Source organism: Periplaneta americana, chromosome 15 (genome assembly GCF_040183065.1).
Source record: "Periplaneta americana isolate PAMFEO1 chromosome 15, P.americana_PAMFEO1_priV1, whole genome shotgun sequence".
NCBI lineage: Eukaryota > Metazoa > Arthropoda > Insecta > Blattodea > Blattidae > Periplaneta > Periplaneta americana.
In genome coordinates, this window is record NC_091131.1 from 61,331,407 (window position 1) to 61,351,334 (window position 19,928).

Consider the following 19,928-nt stretch of genomic DNA (forward strand, 5'->3'; position numbering starts at 1 on the left):
CAAGATGATGAATTAAGTACTGGTACCCACCATTTAAAAAAAGCTTGATGTCTCAATTAATAAATAGGCAGTTCCTTATTTAACATTAATTTTAAACTGTAAACTTGTTTCAAATTGGATGTGATATGGTAGTAATTTAATAATGTAGAATTGAAATGGCAGGAGGGACTACCCGAGATTAAAATCTCGATCTATTTGATGAGAAGCTGTGGCTTAAGTGTGTTAGCTCACTCGATTTTTATTTTAAGAACTGCTGATGATGCCCGCCATTGTGATACATACGTTTCTTTTATCTTGACAGTATCATATGTGAGTGTTATGATAAGATTTATTACAGGTCAAAATTCAAACACCAGTATGGGCCATTCACAATGCCTTGACATGACCACAGACACAACACCATAAGCGTGAAAGCTTCCAAATTGGAAGAAGGATATGGATACAAGTGTCATGGGATGTAATTATTTATGTCAAAATCAAGTATCCTGCCTGATACCGGTAATAGTTACAGAATCATTGTTGTAATTTCGTCCATGTCAATAACTACGAAATGTGATAGGATTGCCAATGCTGCAGTCATGTTGACATGGGAGATAATTTTCTAAAATAAATTAATTTTCACGATTCCGAATTATTCTAAAGCACTGATATGACCTTTGAAATGTTTATTTGGATATGACATATCAAACAACTAAAACTTTATCTCAAGTAGTACCGGTAAATAGAAGTGTACATGTCGATTGAGAATGCAGCTATCTCGCGAAGTGAGAACATAGATACTGGTATCTCTGCAGGATAATGTGTGAATTGAGAATGTAGAAAGATATCTTTGCATTACTCGTGCAATATGTAAATTCAGCACCTAACATTCTAAATGTGCTAAGTGCCAGAAACAATTTTTTGAGATATTGATGGAAAACACACTACTAAATGCATATTGAGATACTTACAACACTGTCTTTTGGCGCACTAATGAGTCACTTACATCTGACCTACGACAAAGACAATTTAGTATGATATTCCTCCCTTAGATTGAATGAAATTAAATTTGAAAAATTGGCACTTAGCACATTTAGAATGTTAGGTCTTCAGTTGAGAATGCAGATATATTTTCAGGACGTCTCCATTGCAAATATGCCTGCACTCAATTGAAAAGGGTAGTATCTGTAGGGAAAATTCTCAATTGATAATACACATCTATGTCAATTGAGAACTCAGATATACCTGAAAGACAATGTCTGATAAGAATGCAGAGGTTTCTGAAGGGTGGAATAGGAATCGACTTAGAAAATATGAGGGTGGACACAATTAACCATGAGACTGTAGTGTAACCAGGACTTAGAGATCTCAAATAAGAAAGTAGAACTAATAAATTAAAGAAAAATCTTACAGTAACGTGTACATAAAATTCTCTCGTCACCTGCACTAATTTAGAAATTGAGACAGGTATAAGTATAATTCGCCTTTAACTTCTTTCATGGTGTAATATTAAACACAGCAAGTTCATGTTTCTTATTGTGAATGGTCCAAGTTGTGTACATAATTTTACGCTTGTATTTGAATGAGACATTACATTTCCACTTAAATGTGACATGATTCTTGTGTGTGCTGGGGGTAACTGTGTTTTGCTCCCGTTTTCAGTTACGGTTGCAAGATTTGCTATCTTCTAAAGATGGGAAAGGGCAGGTAGGAACCCTTGGTGGCTGTTGTGCACTCTTGCGTCTGTGTTTGAGTTCACTGCAGTCCAGATTCAAGTGACTTCCGCAGGAATGCACTTGACATGCTGGGCTGGGCTTGCGCTTGTCACAATCACAGCAACTTGTAGCTGCTGCAATACAGCTAGCCTCTGCCTACTGCTGTCCAGCCATTCAGACGGACTCACTTCTTTTGCGAATCTAATTGTTTTTATTTAATAACAATTACTTAATATCTTATGTAGGTCAGTTAATAGGACAATCGGCTGCAGAATTGAGGGTATATATTTTATCTCACTCATAGGCAAGGGATTTTTCTTTTAATTGTAACCATCAGAACAATGCACCTTTTTTAATATATGTGAACGAAATCGCTAAACAGTGAGATTTAGTTAGTTCACGACTAAAACTATAGAAAAATTCGTACGCCTGTTATTTGCAGATGATTTAATACTACAGGGACATCATTTTATTTTTACTTCAATTTTTATTGTACCTGTGTTTTTTAATGTACTTCACTCCCACCCCTTCTACTAATGAAGTTCAACCTTCTTCCACACATAACCGTATATACAGTCATAGTAGCCTTACGGCCATAGTGAACAGTATGTTCCAGAAATATGTTCACATTTTCCAGTGACGAAGGAGCTTTCACTATTGAATCATTTTTTCACAGGTACTGTCGTCCATTTGCCTATATCGCATCCCGGTTTCCCCCACCACCTTCTTTTCGCCCTCTGTAAAGGCTAGTGGCTAGGCTGTCTTAGCTCTTTTTTGAGAACATTAATTTCTGTTAGGAATTGGACGTCTACGTAATATTATATAACTGTTTAAAATAACTTAAATAAAAGGGCCTCGTTAACTAATTAACTACTGTCACATGATTTCCTCTCTTTCTACAACCCTGCGAAAAAGCACTTGGACGGACAGTAGATAGCATGTCGAGTAATTTTATCTTTTCGAATTGTGCATAAGTGAAGACTGAATTTACAGTACGTAAAGTACTCTTTTATAAAGGAGGTACAGAATTATTTCAACATGAGTTACTAGTACGAAGGCCGAAACTGGTAATTGGAATTAGGTACTATAGTCTATAGTGCAATAATATGCACAAAAGAACTGAAGCCTGTATCGAAATGAACGGCCAGCATTTTCAAAAATGTTTTAAAATATCTATATTAGTCTATGATTATTTTTCAATTTAACTTCATTCTCTATATTGTACGCTAATGTGCTGTAGAGAGTATAACATACACTGCATAATGAATGCGTCCGAATGGATAGGCCTAGCTCAGTTCGTGAATAAAAACACTTATTGTTAATACAGCACTGTATTTTGATTAAACAAAAACCTAATGAAAATTATCAAATTCAAAATCGCGATATTTCCTAGTTTACGTAAATGGATGAACTACTTTTCTTCCCTCCTATACCTAGTAAAGTGATTTGTTTGTATTCTATGCCAGTATAATCGAACTCCAGTTGTGGAAGGGGGTAGTAAATATAAACGGTGTTTCCAGTTTTCAATCGTTAATCCAAAGGTATAGCCAGGTTAATATTAGAAATGTTAGTAAAAATAAAATGATATCCCTGTATAACAAAATTTTGAAAACAATATTCATAGTCCTTATATGGTCGAGAGAAAATCACTCCTGAATAAAATGCCATCATTGTCCTTCTTTCAGAAGTGGCTCTACATGATGCAAAGAAAGCGGTCACCTATGATTCCACGTGCTGTATCTATTGTATTAACATTTTTCATACATCTAAGCAATATTTTTATATATAACCAATTAAAATTAAAATCACTTGAGGTTATAAAATTGATTGCTAAAAAATTAGAATCTTCTGTGATATCTGTAACTTTGTTGCAGTGTTTAATTTATAAGGAAGAAGACTGATAATGAATTATTACAGTTTTGCAGTAATAAAGTACAAGAACTACTTACTCAATCTCATGATGATATGTCCAGCTCTGAAATAAATAATGGAATAATTGTTTTGGCTTAAAAATGTTTACCTTCAATATACTTCATAACGCAGATATTTATGAATTATTACTCAAATATAAAATAAATAATACCTTATAGCTTCATTTCAAAATATGAATTGAGGAAAACTTACCCATGATCTCCTGTATGCTGAAAAATTACTGTTATTGGCGAGTTTTTATATTGAATGTGACTTGGTTCCAAAGTTTGCTTAAAAATAAGGAAAGTAATGTCATAGTACAAACTGTTGGTAAATATCTTGTTACATTTTATTAATACATTAATTAGTTTAAAATGAAATATGTTTCTCCTGAAGAACCTCAGCTTGCATTCTTGCATAAATCTCACAAACTTTAGAATTGACTCTGAATATTTAAAAAAAATATATATATTTTTGTTTTAAATTCCAGTTTTTAATACAACAGAATTGTTAAACGACATAAAGACTCTACTCACTCTCTGTATATTGCTGAAAATGGCTGTAATTGCATTGAATCATGGCATCATAATAAACCCAAGTGGAAATGCTCCCAACAGCGGCATGTAGAATGGAGTCCGCCAATTCTCGAATTCTGTAATAGCGTGAAAATAGTTAGAATGTACTGATTACTAGAAACTAAATTTACCTACTGTTACAATAGCACGTCTACAGTACCGGTACTCTAAAATCGGGAGTCTCCAGTAGTACCAACTCGCAGGCATCCTGATTTGGCTTGTGCTTCCTCACTTGACTGTACTGAGGGGCCCCAGGCCAGAAATTCAGTTGCTTGGTTCAGAATGTTAGGACACTTATAGGCTAGTTCGCTCTCGGCTTCTTGGGTAGGCCTAATCAAGTTTCCATCTTTGGCATGTGTGCCAGCTTTGCCGTGTAGCATTTCTGCATAGACTTTGTGAATATGGATTTGAGCACTGAATTCGGTTTCATATCTAGTTCACAGAGCAAAACCTACAGGCAACTGGACACACTCACCTTGTATCATTCATCTACAAAATGATTGTTTGCAGAAGTTGTACTCTTGTGTCAAGCTGCAAAGAGATTTTATGGTTGAAATAGCATTATTTTTAACTAAGTCTTCACATATTCGTAGAAACATCGATGATAAAATTCCTACAAAGGCCAGTTCTCGAATATAAAATTTCTCGACTTACATCATTTGAGGAAAATGAAACTATGAAATGCAAATTTTTGTTTACAGCCTACATTGCACCATTCAGAAACTTGGAAAGTTACATATCTCGATTATAGTTTGATTTTTATGTAGATATTATTCATAATCTTAGTAAAACGTGAGAAAACAGTCCCTGTAAGTTACATACGCTTTTATTTTAAATTTTATGCAGTAATTAGCTAATGAAACTCAAATTTTACGTACCGGTATTGGTAACGTTTTCGTCAGATGAATTCTTGTGAAAACTTTTGACATTTTTTTTTTTTGGAAGTGAGAAACAATAGGTAATCTGAACCTGACATATTAAATATCGGTAATCTCTCGTTTATTAGAGAATATTTGACAGCTAAAAGTCACAGTTATTTCTCTTTCAAAAGTATACAAATGTTCTATATTGTTTTAAAGTCATGAATATTAGTGGCAAAGTACGAACTGAAGTGCATGGAGATATAATTCATGCAAGTGACATATATGGCTTTACTCATTTGAAGACTTCCCAATAAAGTTTCAGAACGTTCTTAATGATTGTCCTTCATATTATTCGTTCCTTTTCCAGTACTAGCCAACAAGTCCAAAAAAAATTGGTGGAGGAGTTGTTTGTATGTTGTGTATTATTAGATCAAATAATTTGTGTGTGGTGAATTGTAATTTCATATTCAGTATATGTTGTGGATATGCTGTTGTGTACACAACATACAAACAACCCCTCATCATCATAAGAACAGCATACCCCCACCACAGAAAACAGCAAACATCGAAAAAGAAGACGACCTGAAGCCCCAGTAGTTCAAGAGACACTGACAATGGTACGACACCATTGTCAAAATGGTACAGTCTGTCAGTAGGGTATATTACCTTCTCTTAATAAGTTTTAACACTTTTAAAGTTTTAAGTTTTTAAGAAAGTTTTATATTTTATAACAAATGTTAAAGAGAACATCAAAGACAAATAAACACAATGCTCGAAACTTTTTGTATGCTTTCACGGAATAGAATTTGTTTGTTGTTGAGCACTCTTATTTGAGAAGATTGACATTTCGTTGAGGATAAATTTGTTGAAACAGAGAGAAAAATAGCCTATTGCAATTCATAAAAAGTGGAGAATATAAAAAATGATATAATAATCATGATTTCTTCCCTGTCAAACAAGAATGTTTCATCATATGAAATTCCATGTTTTATGAGAAGTAAATTGTTCGCAAGTAATCTCTTTGCAACTTGATACAACATTCAACACAAGTTTTTCTTTGGTTTTGATTCATTTCTTTAATGTTGGTTCCTTCACTTGTGGTAGTTTCATGTGACTGTTGCATGTTGTAAACACAAATGAAATGATTAATTGTGAATGTCTTTTATTTTTATTGTAACAATTTATTCTTGGCAGATGATAATATCATGTTAAAGATACAGACACTTCATGAAAACTAAATAGCCTGTTGTAACATGTGCACATGCATAGTCAGGAAAAGTGAGAATCCTTATGCTTTGTGTCCTCTTCACAATAATACATTGTGTTTTAATATTTCCTTTGCTGTTATGTGTAAAAATCACGTTGTTTTGAATATTCAATCCACCTTCGCAATCAGGCAAAGAAAAAGATATGGATAGTATGAATTACATTTGGAGAATGGATTTTTTCCAAATGTACTTAGCCCACTTGTACGAGCCCATTATGCTACCTCAGAATTTTGGCTGGGAAAGAAATGGTTGGTATATTTTGCTTGGAGCCCTCTCATTTAGGAACAGGATTCTTTTATCTGCCATAAATCTACGACACAGGCCTCCCAGCTTTACTTTTCTTCTAGAAGAAGCCATGATAAAGATTTTTATTGATTTTAAGAATCCATTACTGTCTTAACTCCGTAAGACAGAGCATAAATAACTGAAGAAAAAAAAAGTCCGTCAAATGTTGTTTTTCTTTAACTATCGTGGTTTTCCCAAAAAAAAAAGTGTTTTGTGAATGTAACATTTTTGGAAAAGAGAAAGACAGTCATTATTATTATTAATTAGAGCTGTGTGATAGTCACTTAACGATAGTTAACGAGCTGCGGTAAAGTTCAAGTAATCTTCGGGAAGAAAGTGGCACCTCTTGCGCTTTGACCTTCATTTGGCAGATGACTATTTGTAAGAATCAGGGATTCTTTAGGCTGGGTGCACACAGGATCAGATGCGGCACGGCTCTTCGCGATGCGACATTTTGCTTTTTAGTGTCTCACAACACCTTGCAACAACTTAACACTGTCTGCTCGCGACAACTGATCTGCTGGCTGTGTGGGATTGGAAAACTGTCCTAGGCTATGACGTCAATGAATGAGACTGTCTATATCAGAAATTCTATTGTATTTGGTTATTATTTCCTAAGGACGCTTAATACGCCTAAAAATCTATACAATTAAATACTGATGTAGTGCACAAACGTCATTTTGTATGTTTATGACTACTTCACGAGCCACAATAATGAAAAATATATTAAATAAATAATGAGCAATACACCTCTGATTAAGGTTCTGGCTAATATGTACATCTATTATCAGGCAGAACATCTCACTTGACGATATGTGTGAGAGGAAGAACATTTGTTTGTATGCATCTAAAGTCTGATTAGTGTAACATATAGCTAATCGACTATGTATGCAATGGGGAGGGAAAGGAACTGGCTCCCTATTCCATTATCTCCTGGCCAGTTGCCTCATAAGTGGTGCCTTATTGATATCACTTGTGAAGTTCAGACCTGTCTTCGGACAGTTAACTAAACAACCAGTATAGAGCAGAGCAGTAATCATACTACAAATTATTATTATTATTATTAATTATTATTATTCACCTGGTGCTTTCATCTCATTTTAAATGTCCTTCCATACTTTTAGAAACCACATTATTGTCGTGATATTGTTTCAAATTGGGGTTGTACAGAACGTATTTATCCTGTACTAAAACAACTAATTTATCAGCATTCAACTCCATTCTGAATAATGTGCACTACACAAAAATAGTATTTGTAGATAGAGGAAGTGGCTACTCACGCGTGCGCAGTATGCTATAGTTATCAAACCCTCTGTTTGTGACCAAGTTAAAGCACTCATCCAGTGTTATCTCTCCGTGTCTGCTCGCAACTGTCTTGTCGCGTCTGATTCTGTGTGCATCATATCATAAGAAATCAATGGGAGACAAGTACCAACAGTCAAAATGTCGCGTTGCACCGCACCACATCTGATTCTATGTGCACCTGGCCTTAGTGTACTGTTACCAATATAATGTTTTGAACACCATCTGGTTTGTCACTTCGAACAGATGTCTTGATTATGTTTTTAATGTCACAAGAACACTATAATGTCAAAATTTGCTTAATATCTAGTTTCCCTGGATATGCGTTGTTACGATAAATCATGACAAAATAATATTAATATAGAAATTTAATACAATTGAGTATCTGTAACTGACAAATAAATATCAAAGTGGTGTTTCGCATGCCTTCCAGAATATATCTGAAATTTAATGTTCTTTTGCGAGAAACTGAGACTTTGCTAATTTCTCATGTCTTATCTCAAAATATTTATGTAGGCTTATGTATTATCTACATTTTAATAAAATATTTCACTACTTTTTAATTACTGTATATAATATCATTAGTCATAAAACAACTGAAATAATAGGGATCTAAAACAGGAACACTTAAATAATAAAACTGATTAAATATAATTAATATTTTCCTGGCACATTTTCGAATTAATATAAATAATAATAATAATAATAATAATAATAATAATAATAATAATAATAATAATAATAATAATGATAATGATGATAATAATAACAATGATATATTTTGTTTGTTATGTGTAAAATTTCTGTGAATGGATAGGATATTCAGACATAATTATTCATAACCATCTTTTCTATTGAATAATAAAAAAAAAGGATTGTAGTTAGTTTCAAATTACATTTTCAAATGTTCTAGGTAAATTAGCTTCTTTATCTTGAATGTAAAGAAAATTAGTCTGCTAAGAAGAAAATTTTGCGCACAGATTACATATAGGAACCACATTTTTGTATAGTATTTGGTGCTGAAGATGCTGAAGTATGGAAATATTTAGTCTATAATAAGAAAGGTACTAAAGAGTTATGAATGTGTGCACACAGGAACAGCCATACTACTCGTACCGCCCGCATCTGACCAGTACGCTTGACCGACATCAATACTCATCATCTCGTACAGCCGGACTCAGTGGCAGCGCCACTACGAGTCGCACATCTTCCATGCGTCGCATACGCCACCTGCTGGACCTGGAGTCCAGGCACATACCCAACCCTTCACCCACGAGAACTCAAGACCCTCGCTCCAGGCTCCTGGATATCAACCCCGCAGGTGAGTGTGTATGAGTTTATGTTTTACATGCATTCTACAAAGTGAACAGTTGATTAGATTTTCTACAGCCACCTAATGTCTTGTCAGTGAATACACTTCTCTCACCAATTACAGAGGGAATTCTATGTTCTTAATCAAATGAAATGGCAAGCAGTTTATGTATCAATTTACTTGAAAATAAACATTCAAGAAATTTTTATTCACCAAAATTAATTCAGGAGATTCTGAACTGCCCAAATATTTTTTAGCGTTGATATGAAAAACTGTCTATTTCCCATACTTCCTTTCGAGAAATGAAGGCAATATTTTCCCAGACACTGTTATTCAGTTGTACCAAGAAGTGAGGATTTGATTCGTACACGTTTTTTCTTTAAATTCTCTCGGGTATAAAATTAATGTAATTTTGTACAGTGTTATAATATACATTCAATAATTTAGTAGCTGTAGAATAGAAGCATAGGAAATTTCTATTTGCTGCAGAAGTACTACAAACGACATATTAAAATAATTCTCTATGCGATAAGCATTGTCATCTAAATATTCTTTCATCAAGACTATGTACTCATGTCTAGACTTCTTGCCTTGAACACTTTATATCTCACGAAATGTATTTATGAATAACTGTATGACTTGGATCTTTGTCATCAGCAAACCTTTCTTGAAATCGCCTTTGACCTTCATGAGTTATGCCAGCACATGTGAATCATATGAAACACTCTATGTGAACTGGAATACTTTTAACTGATCTATTTTATCTCTTATGTTTACGCAATAACATCACACCTAAGTAAAAAAATAGACGTGTGAGAACTCTATGACTTATCAGAACCGATTGACCATAGAAATGACAAAGTTGTTGAAATAATCAGTCTTTAAGTGCGAGTTACTCTCAAATGTCCAGGACCAAGCATCTTTGTTTGCAGGTTGACGTTTCTGCAGAGTCTTCTTCGTTAGGCTCCAGATATTTTCAATGGAACTGAAGTCATGCAAATTCGGGGGCCAAGGTACCATCTCAATCCTTTGATCCTAAGCAAACCATTCCTGAACTACCAATGAAGTATAGACTAGACAGTTATCCTGCTGCAATACTGTCCTTTGGAATAACATTCAACTAGGGCTGGAAATAACCAAAGACTCTGAAAGCTCCTTGGAGTCTCAACAGCATCCTGGCACTTTGGGAAGTTATCAACCTAACAATGTAAGAGTCCAGCATCCCTAAGTTGGTTGCGGAAATCTGTACACAATCCAGAAATGATGACGAAGCCTACAATTCGAGAACAGATTGAAAGGGGTTCTTCCAGATCTGTACCCTGAGGAAGTCATCTTACTCCCTATTAGAGATGCAAGGGCAGCCTTAACAATGTATCTTTGCTACCTGATTGTTCTCCCAACAAAGCTTGACCCATTGCCTGACTGTAGAACCAGAAACGTCTGTTCTTTGACCAGCCTCTATAGCAGAAACTAGCATGGCTGATCTCTTGTCGACCTCTACCATTTCACAAATGAATGATTGTAAACAAAGTAGTGGCGCCATCTATTGGCAAAGCTGAAAACACGCTGTAGATGTATTTGTTTTCATAATTTAATTATTTACTGCATAGACTTTAAAAAATGCAACATAAAAATCAGTCTGTATTCCAAAATAAATTAACAAACCTACAAATGGGATGATTAAGAGTACCAGTAAATATAACAAAATAAAATCTGTAAGCAAATGTAACAATAATGCAACCTACAAAGAAAAGTGAGAAATCTATATAAAATATTAAAAAATACATTTTCATACTGGAATTCGAATGCTGAACATCCTGGAAACTGTAAATCTCTCACTATTTAATATGGAACCAATGCGCTCCTATGCAAATAATGAGAATGTATGTCTTTGACCAACCTTAGAGTACTTATTAAATGCGTGTGATTTCGGGAGTATAATTTTCCCTTTTAATGGACGGGAGTTCGAGTTTAAATAACAAATAATTATTTTAAGTGTGTCAACACAGTGTCAAAGCACAAATGTACCCAAGAGAAACTTATAAAATACCATGCGCCCAATCGTTCTTGTGCTGATTTTAGAAAGTTGTCATGTTTTGATATATATTTTTAATTAATTGATTAACTAGTGGACTTACTCGTGTTAATTATGTAAGATTTGTCCGGCTTACAGCTGTTTCAGTGCTTACCACACCATCCTCAGAACTTACTAGATCACGACATCATCTCGAACTTCTCTGCCTGTTATGTGGGTGTGTTCGATTGTTGAAAGGTGTTGAAGAGTGGAGTCAAATAGTGTGTGTGTACTGACATTGATCTGTGTGTTGAGAATTTGATCGGGGTGTGTTTTAGTGTGTTTGTATATTTCGTATTGTGATGGTGGAGGATGGTGCGGTAAGCACTGAAACAGCTGTAAGCCGGACAAATCTTACATAGTTAACACGAGTAAGTCCACTAGTTAATCAATTAATTATATTCAAGTGTTAAAAATAGTGTACACAAGATTCAAAATGGAATATATTTTTAAATCTCTGCAGCAAACTATAAATATAAATAGAATATAATCAGAAACAGGTTACATTAGTCTTCAGTTCTTTAGTGAAATTACTCCATTTCATAGATCTCTTTAACATAAAAAACGAATTAAGTAAACAACTTTGAAACTTTAATCGTTGTCGGATGTTTTTCTAGCACACAGAGCTTACACTTCCGGTTCTGTCATAAAGTCATATTCTTTGCTGCAAGTGTTTTCTAAAGGGAAAATGTTCTGTCTTAAAGCCCATCACAATTCCTTTTGGTGGTATTCTTCGTGTAATGTATGCTTATATACTCACACAAACGCACACAAAATAAATATAGGTATACAGAGAATGTTAAGTAATATGTGAGAAGTATTCATTTCATTTATTGTATTCCATAGATCTTACATTATCATTGAAGCTTTAAGATGTGGAACAAGTCAAAATTGTACAATATTACAATTTTTTGGCGAGATGAAGTGAGATGAGGCCGAGGATTCGCCACAGTTTACCTGACATTTGCCTTTGGGAAATGGATAGAGGACCTAAAACAAGCAAAAAAAAAAATCATGTAAATATTTATTCAATTTTGCTTTATTTTTTTATTGCAAGTAAGACGTACTCTTTATTTCATATGGTTTAGTTCTTACATTAGTTGATAGATCTTCTAAAAAAAAAGGATATACTCTAATACTTCAGTTTTCTCTGTCATCATTTCACCGTTGTTCAAAGACCTATGTACCACCATTTTACATACTCAGAGTACCTAAATACGTAGTTTGTGAACTTTTTTGCATTACTGGTACATTCTTTCAGAATTCCTCAAGTACAAGATGGACAAGCCATCAAGCGCTCTTGGGGCACTGAGTGGGGAGCCTGTAGTCCCCACGGAGCCTGGTGTGAGTGGTTTGTTGTGGGTGCACCTGCTGGCAGGCAGGGGGTTGCGCTCAACCACCTCCTCCTCGGCAGCTACAACCCCTTCCACCCCTTCGGGACCACCAATTGGTAAGTGTCGGCTATAAACTCATTACACGATGTCCATTGTAAATCAAATATGCAATTTTTCAGAGCTGTGGATTGGTGAGAATTTAATGTAATGAGTGGTTTTTCGTTCTCTCCTGCAGTTTATGGTTGGTGTTATTACATTGAAGTAAGATGTGTTCTATTGTTTCTCCTTCTGTTAAACATTTTTTACATTGGAATATGTCTTATATGTCTTTCTCGTGTTAAATTCAATTGTACTTGGTAAAGGTGACGCAAGAAGAGCTTGCCACGGAAAGCTGCGCGAACTTTCGGAAATGTTCGGGTGCACTCGACCTTGCTTCGATTCGATTGGCAGTTCTGAGTCGTCTGCTGGCTTGATGTTTCGAGTGAGATTTATCACAGCGTGTGTAATGTAACCTAACCTTGTTGCAGAGTAACTAGTAACATAACATTGTTGAAAATACAGAAGCACGAATTTTTTTACACATAAAATCACTGAATGTAATGACAAAGATGTTATAAGAAATATGTAATCGTATAATAATTGATATTTGACGTTATAATAAAGCACTAATACTGTGTGATTTTATTAAAATGTTCCGATAACTAGGGTACTATGGTCGGTTTATTTTAATCTGTATATACTCCTTATGTTATGAGCGGAGCATGTTTCGTTTTTTCATAAATTTATGAGCGTTATAAATAATTTCCTAGTTTGACTGTGTAACATTTTATTAGCACTTCCTAATTTAGAGCGAAACAGGGGCATTGTTAAGTGCACAGAATGTTATACAGAACTCTGTTATTTAACAAACACACTTTGAACTACATAAAACTACTGATATCAGGGATAAAACGCAGAAAATGTAACACACACGCTGGCTTCTACCCGCTCTGCACAATACACTCCATGATACGAACAGCTCAAGACCGCGCTTTCGAATGCGCCCTGTAATCAGCATTAGGTGATTCATAGCAGCCCTGTAACGAACATGGTGGCACGAGGACCGAATATCGTTCTCTGCGCATCAGTCAAATGGGCAAGCTTTCTTTGCGCTTCCTCTAACATGTTTCGGTCTGTTATCGACCTTCTTCAGAACTGGCTGTTGCTAGTCTTGGCACCTTTTGTTTTCTTTCCTGTGGGGGTGTGTTTGTGTGGAGAAACAAAACAAAAGGCGCCAAGATCAGCAACAGCCAGTTCTGAAGAAGATCGATAACAAACCGAAACATGTTAACCAGGTACAATAGAATTTAACACAAGAAAGACATATAATACATATTCCGAAGTGATATAGTGTTAAAAGTTGTGTAATCAAGATGTATTTTTTACATAGTGGTGACTGATAATTTAAAGCAATGCAGGTAAGTTTCTGTAACAAGATATCCAATTCTAGCCTGTACAGCAAAGATTTGTACCTGTCTGGAAATATCACAGTAGATTTTAATATTGTTGGGTTGTTTCAAAAATGTCCATAGTGCTCTGCCTGTTTATCCACTTAACCATTCTTCTGTCCATTACTTATTTATCATGTTATGAATATGATTTATTATTTTTGTCAAGGGAATCTGTAGATTGTGGTGTTGGTAAAAGATTTGATGCAGTTTTTGTTATTTCATGTGCTACCTCGTTACCTTGCACTCCACAGTGGCCTGGTATCCATTGAAATGATATATTTACTATTTTTAGTAAGTGTAGAATTAAATTTAAATTTACTGACCACTCATAAAGTACCGGTAATGCTTCTTTTCTTTCACTCCCCCTCTCTCTAATACTATTGGAGATAAAGAATTATGATTCTCATAGTTCATTCCATTATTTTCATACTGTTAGTATTCCATAAAGTCGGCTCCAAATATACAGGGTGTTGTAAAACTCCATACTCAAACTTCTAGGAATGGTAGAGGAGCCCAAAACAAAGATTTTTCGTTAAATAACCATAGGTCGGAAACCAATAGTTATGTCAGTTGTCACTTTCAAACGTAGACAAGAGTTACGACAGTCGTCACCTTCGAACACATCACTGAGTAGAAACAAGCATCTCTGCGCATCACAAACACGTCACAATTAGCAGACTGCACACAGCTTTTACATGGTACATTCGGTGAACATTGGATTGGCCAGGGTGGACCACTGCTGCTCGTTCTCCTGACCTTACCCCACTCGATTTTTTTGTGTGGGAACATTTAAAGAGTTTCGTGTATGAAACGCCAATTGTGTTAGAGGAGGACCTCGTTGCTCGGATTCTTGTAGCTTCCGATCACTTACCACATCAACATGGAGTATTTCAATGTATGAGAGATGCATTATCACGTCGTTGTACGTCATGTATTGAAGCAGAAGGCCGCATGTTTGAGCAGTACCTCAAACAAAATGTCACCAAAACCATTTTAAATGGTTACTACACTCTCAATGTCTGTCAGCAATGTCTGCATTCGAAGGTAACGACTGACGTAACTATTGCTTTCCGACCTATGGTTGTATAACAAAAAATATTTGTTTTGGGCTCCTCTATTATCCCTAGAAGTTTGAGTATGGAGTTTTGCAACACTCTGTATACATTGTTCTACAAGTCTCAACAGTGTCTCCCAAAAGTCTCCATAAATTAGGGACTGTCGCATAATATGTTTAATGTGAAGGCCTTCGAGAGTCAGGCACAGGTCAATACATTCCAACCAGTTCCTGTTTTGTTCTGAAATATGCGGAGTTATTTCGTAAATACTGATTGTATGTATTACTTTCAAAATGCTTCTTTTATGTTCATACAGGCAATGTTTCTAAGGAGTGGTCAAGCTATTAACTGGTAGGAAAAAGTACTATTATGTCTGCTGCAGGGAGCTCCAGCGGCACAGGACTGCGTGATCTGTACTGTGTACTGGAGTGTGACAGGGTGCACAAAGCCAGGACAGTCGTGCGGACTGGTGACTTGGTTTTCGACTGGGATGAGACGTTCGAATTGGATCTCGTCGACAACAGGGAGCTGGATTTGCTCATCTACTCATGGGACCCTCAGTATAGACACAAACTCTGCTATAAGGTTAGTGTTTCTGAGAATTTTCTTGTCTGTGGATTTATGTAAAAACCTGCAAATCTTAATTGTCATGTTTGCACAAATTCAAAACCAAGTCCAATTTAATTTCAATTGAGAACCATGTGGAAGATATATGCATGGGTGTGAACATGCCTCCAATAATATTGAGGAATCAGTCCTGGTGTGCCGGTAGATATACATGCTGATTTCCAAAATACTGACTGTATCACGGATTGGAAGATAATCTTGTACACCGACCGAGGAAAAAAAAAAGATCACTTGGGAAGTTAAAATAAAATTAAGTTTCAAGCTCAATTACGTAGTAATTATAAAGCTGATCGTTTCTGCAACAGTGTTGGAATTTATTTTTTTAACTTTTGTGAACATGCACTGTTGAATATTACTGTTTTCCCTCCACTTTCTTTCGCAACAATGGTTTTCTCAAAATTGTCGAGTGTACTGCGATTATTGCGTGTCAATCAGTCATAAACATTTTTTAATGTTCTATCGGTGAATTGCTTCTCTTTCTTTTTGTAAATTCAGTAACATCATTTTCTACAGTCCAACTCTGTCATTTTACCACTGAATTCCACTCAAAAGATACCTTTAAGCCGAGAAATGTTGCAAGGGCAGTCGTCTTGATTGATAATGACCAGAGCCTCTGTTATGCTGCTGCCGCCATACAAGCAGCATACACCACAGTTCAAGAAGCTGTGAAACTCTTCAGAGAAACTCAGAGCTACGCGAGAAGACCTGAATCAGGCAGAAAACGCAAAACTTCGAACTGTGACGACCGATTTATTGTCAGTCAAGTCTGAGAAATCAGAAAACAACTGCAGTGGAAGTCCGAAATCGACTGCAGCATATGTGGGGTGTCAGCATGAGTGAAAGGACGGTTCTGAGACGATTAGAAGAATCCAGCCTACACTCGCGTCGACCTGCTATAGGCCCAGAATTGACCGTATAGCATCAAATTGCCCACTTCACTTCATTTGTCAGCACTCAGAACGGACGATGGACGACTGGAACAAAGTATTGTTTTCTAATGAGTCCAGGTTCTCACTGAGAGGTACAGATGGTAGGCAGAGATTGCGAAGACGACCTGAAGAGCAGTATGCAGAATGCACATTCTCTCCAAGAACATCTTTTAGTGGAGGTTCCGTAATGGTGTAGGCTGACATCTCCTCTGAGTCTTGCACGGAACTGGTGTTCATCGAGAATGGAAATCTCAACAGTCACTACTATATTCAGGAAATTCTCACTGTCCATGTTGCACCATATGCTCTACTTATTAGAGACGAGTTCATTTTTATGCATGATAATGCACGCCCCCATGCTGCACACAGAGCATCTTGGCATTGTGGGGATTGTTCAACTAAAGTGGCCAGCACGCAGCCCTGACCTAAACTCCATTGAACACGTATAGGATACATTGGGTAGGTACATCTGAGGCCGGTTCCTGCTCCAGAGACCCTACTTCAACTCCATGCAGCACTCCAGGAGGAATGGGATAGCATTGAGTTAGAAAATCAAGCTGTAGATATTTTTTAGGTTTCTTTCTCTGAATTGTATTATTATTTTGTAATATATTAGGAAATTCTCATAAATTGTTAAGTTAATTCTTGTCTTATTGTATATAAACGGAGCATATCAAATAATATTTGTGATCAGTGTGTTACAGTTTTCATATAGATATTAGCCTATTTTTGATAATCTTGACTCTCAATTGTAAACTCTAAGGAGTATTTGTGATCATTTTGTTTTATCTTTAGTGTTGTAATAGAATATTTTTCAGTTTTGCACGATAATTTCACACGTGTAATTTGACAATGTCATTAGCTTTTGCTATAACGACAGCTAATAAATACTATACTACTATACTATTCCACAAGAGGACATCTGTGCCATGATCGAAAGTATGCCAGAGGAGGGGGGGAGGGTTGCACGAAATACTGAGTATGTTTCTCGTGAGTTATGAATTCTGTAATTTTTGCAGATCATATCTTCCTCTTTAGTTAAGTTTAGTAATCGTAATGGTGGTGTAAAATTTGGATCAAGTAAGGGATTGTAGTGCCCTTATGCGCATTTTCTAAAAAAAATTATATAAAATTAGTGTTAACTGTGTCATACAAAATAAATTTCACATTGTTGCAAAAACGGTGAGCTTTATAATTACTACGTAATTGAGCTTGAAACTTAATTTTATTTTAATTTTCCAAATGCTTATTTTTTTTATCTGTAAGTGTATTTATATTCTAGTATGTGTTGCTAGCCACGCATAAAACATCTACTTTATGTGAGAGAGATAACTAGATATCATTATGTGATATTCATTTGATGTCAGTAATTATTAATGAAGACTTGTATAAATGAATCCAAATTCAAACTCCAGGATAATACTGGAACAGGCACTTTCTGTAGAGAATATACTCATTGCATACCATTTGGCAAAGATAAAACAGCAATTGGTGCACATAGCATTGACACTATTGAATAGGCCTATATCTCATAATTCTAACAAAGCACTCTTATGTATTGACTCATAAGATCCTCAGACAATTCCCTGCCTTCAAAATGCATGAATAATCAGAAGGCCTGTGCTTGACTTCGACAGTCATCACCACCGTACAGAATTTTCAGGTCTTGGTGCATTTCTGTAACAGTTTTCTCTGATTTCGAGTAAATTTTAGACACAGAGAATTATTTATGTCAAAAATGTTGACGCACAAAACACATGCTTACTTCAATGGTTATAGAGTGACCTGTCAGAGACGAGAATGTATTCACTAGGAAAAGCTACACTAGGGGACATAAACATAATGGTATAATATGTTATGCTATTCTCTTCACAGACTATTCAGAATCAAAACTTACTCATTATTTAACAGGTACACAGTTTAAACACAATTATATAATAAATTTTAGAAAGAAGAAACAACATTTACATGTTCTTTCAGTAGAGAATGTTAACTGTCTCAAAAATAATAATTTCGACAAGAAAGGATAATTTTGCAGCACTGAGAGGAAGATGTGATTGTGGGAACATATTGATGGAGGGAAATTTTTTTTTCAGGGATCAGTTCACTTAGCGTCGCTCCTACGGGAATCACCTATTCATCAGTTGGCGTTGAAGATCGAGCCCCGAGGCACATTGTACCTGCGTCTGAGGCACACAGATCCTAACATAACCTTTCAGCGACGAGGCATAAAGGGACATCACTTGTTGGGTATTTACTGTTTTTTCACTTACTTTTTCAAAATTGCAGGAACATAAATTCAAGTTGAACCATAATTTCAAAATGAACAACTGGTCTGTCCAACATGGTACCTACGGCTTTCTGTCTAGTAACCCAGCACCATCCTTAGCTAGTGAAAAATATTAATGTAAGCTTGAATCAAGTCACTTATCAGGGTAGTTCAACATCAGACAATTTACTGTCAGTGTAGGATTAAATTTATTTAACGTATATTTTAGTTTATATTCTTACTTCTTTGCAGCCATACAAACTGATCTTTCAGTTACTCCAATTGCTTCGAATACTCTTTCCTGCATCTCTTGTTTTTTTTATTTAATATGCTGGAAAGTTGTTGTTGTTTTCTAATGCCAGGCATTTGACAATAATGTCATTTGACCTCTTGCATTCCAATATTTTTCAAAGATATTATCATGGTCAGCCACCGAAGCACAGATTTTGAGGTGTTCCGAATCAATTTCTTGGTGTGAGTTGCACAATGGGCAGTTAGGGGACTGATATATTCCAATTCTATGCAGGTGTTTGGCCAAACAATCATGGCCTGTTGCCAATCTAAATGCAGCTACAGACGATTTTCGTGGTAAATCGGGAATTAACTGTGGATAATGATGCAGAGAGTTCAATTTTTTTCCTTGAGATTGTGTTATCAAATTTTGTTTGTTGAAGTCTAAGTATATAGATTTAATAAGTCTTTTCACAGAGTAATATGTAGATTTAGTAACAGGTCTGTAAGTAGCAGTGCTGCCCTTCTTTGCTAATGCATCCGCATTCTCGTTTCCCAGGATTCCACAATGGGATAGTATCCATTGGAATACAATTCTTTTATTGAGTAATATTAATTGAGAGAGCATTTTAGTTATTTCTGCTGTTTGAGATGAAGGTGTGTGTTTATAGACTATTGATAGAATAGCTGCTCTGGAGTCTGACAATAT

General features: G+C 35.6%; 1 protein-coding gene across 1 annotated transcript in view; it reads left to right on the forward strand.

The window, feature by feature from the left end:
* Nucleotides 1–19,928, forward strand: part of RhoGAP100F (Rho GTPase activating protein at 100F) — a 283,580-nt gene that overhangs the window by 236,431 nt on the left and 27,221 nt on the right. The window contains exons 11-14 of the mRNA XM_069847371.1: nt 8,994–9,219; nt 12,546–12,734; nt 15,546–15,748; nt 18,816–18,969. Coding sequence (XP_069703472.1) covers nt 8,994–9,219; nt 12,546–12,734; nt 15,546–15,748; nt 18,816–18,969 — 772 coding nt within the window. The remainder of the gene's footprint in view (nt 1–8,993; nt 9,220–12,545; nt 12,735–15,545; nt 15,749–18,815; nt 18,970–19,928) is intronic.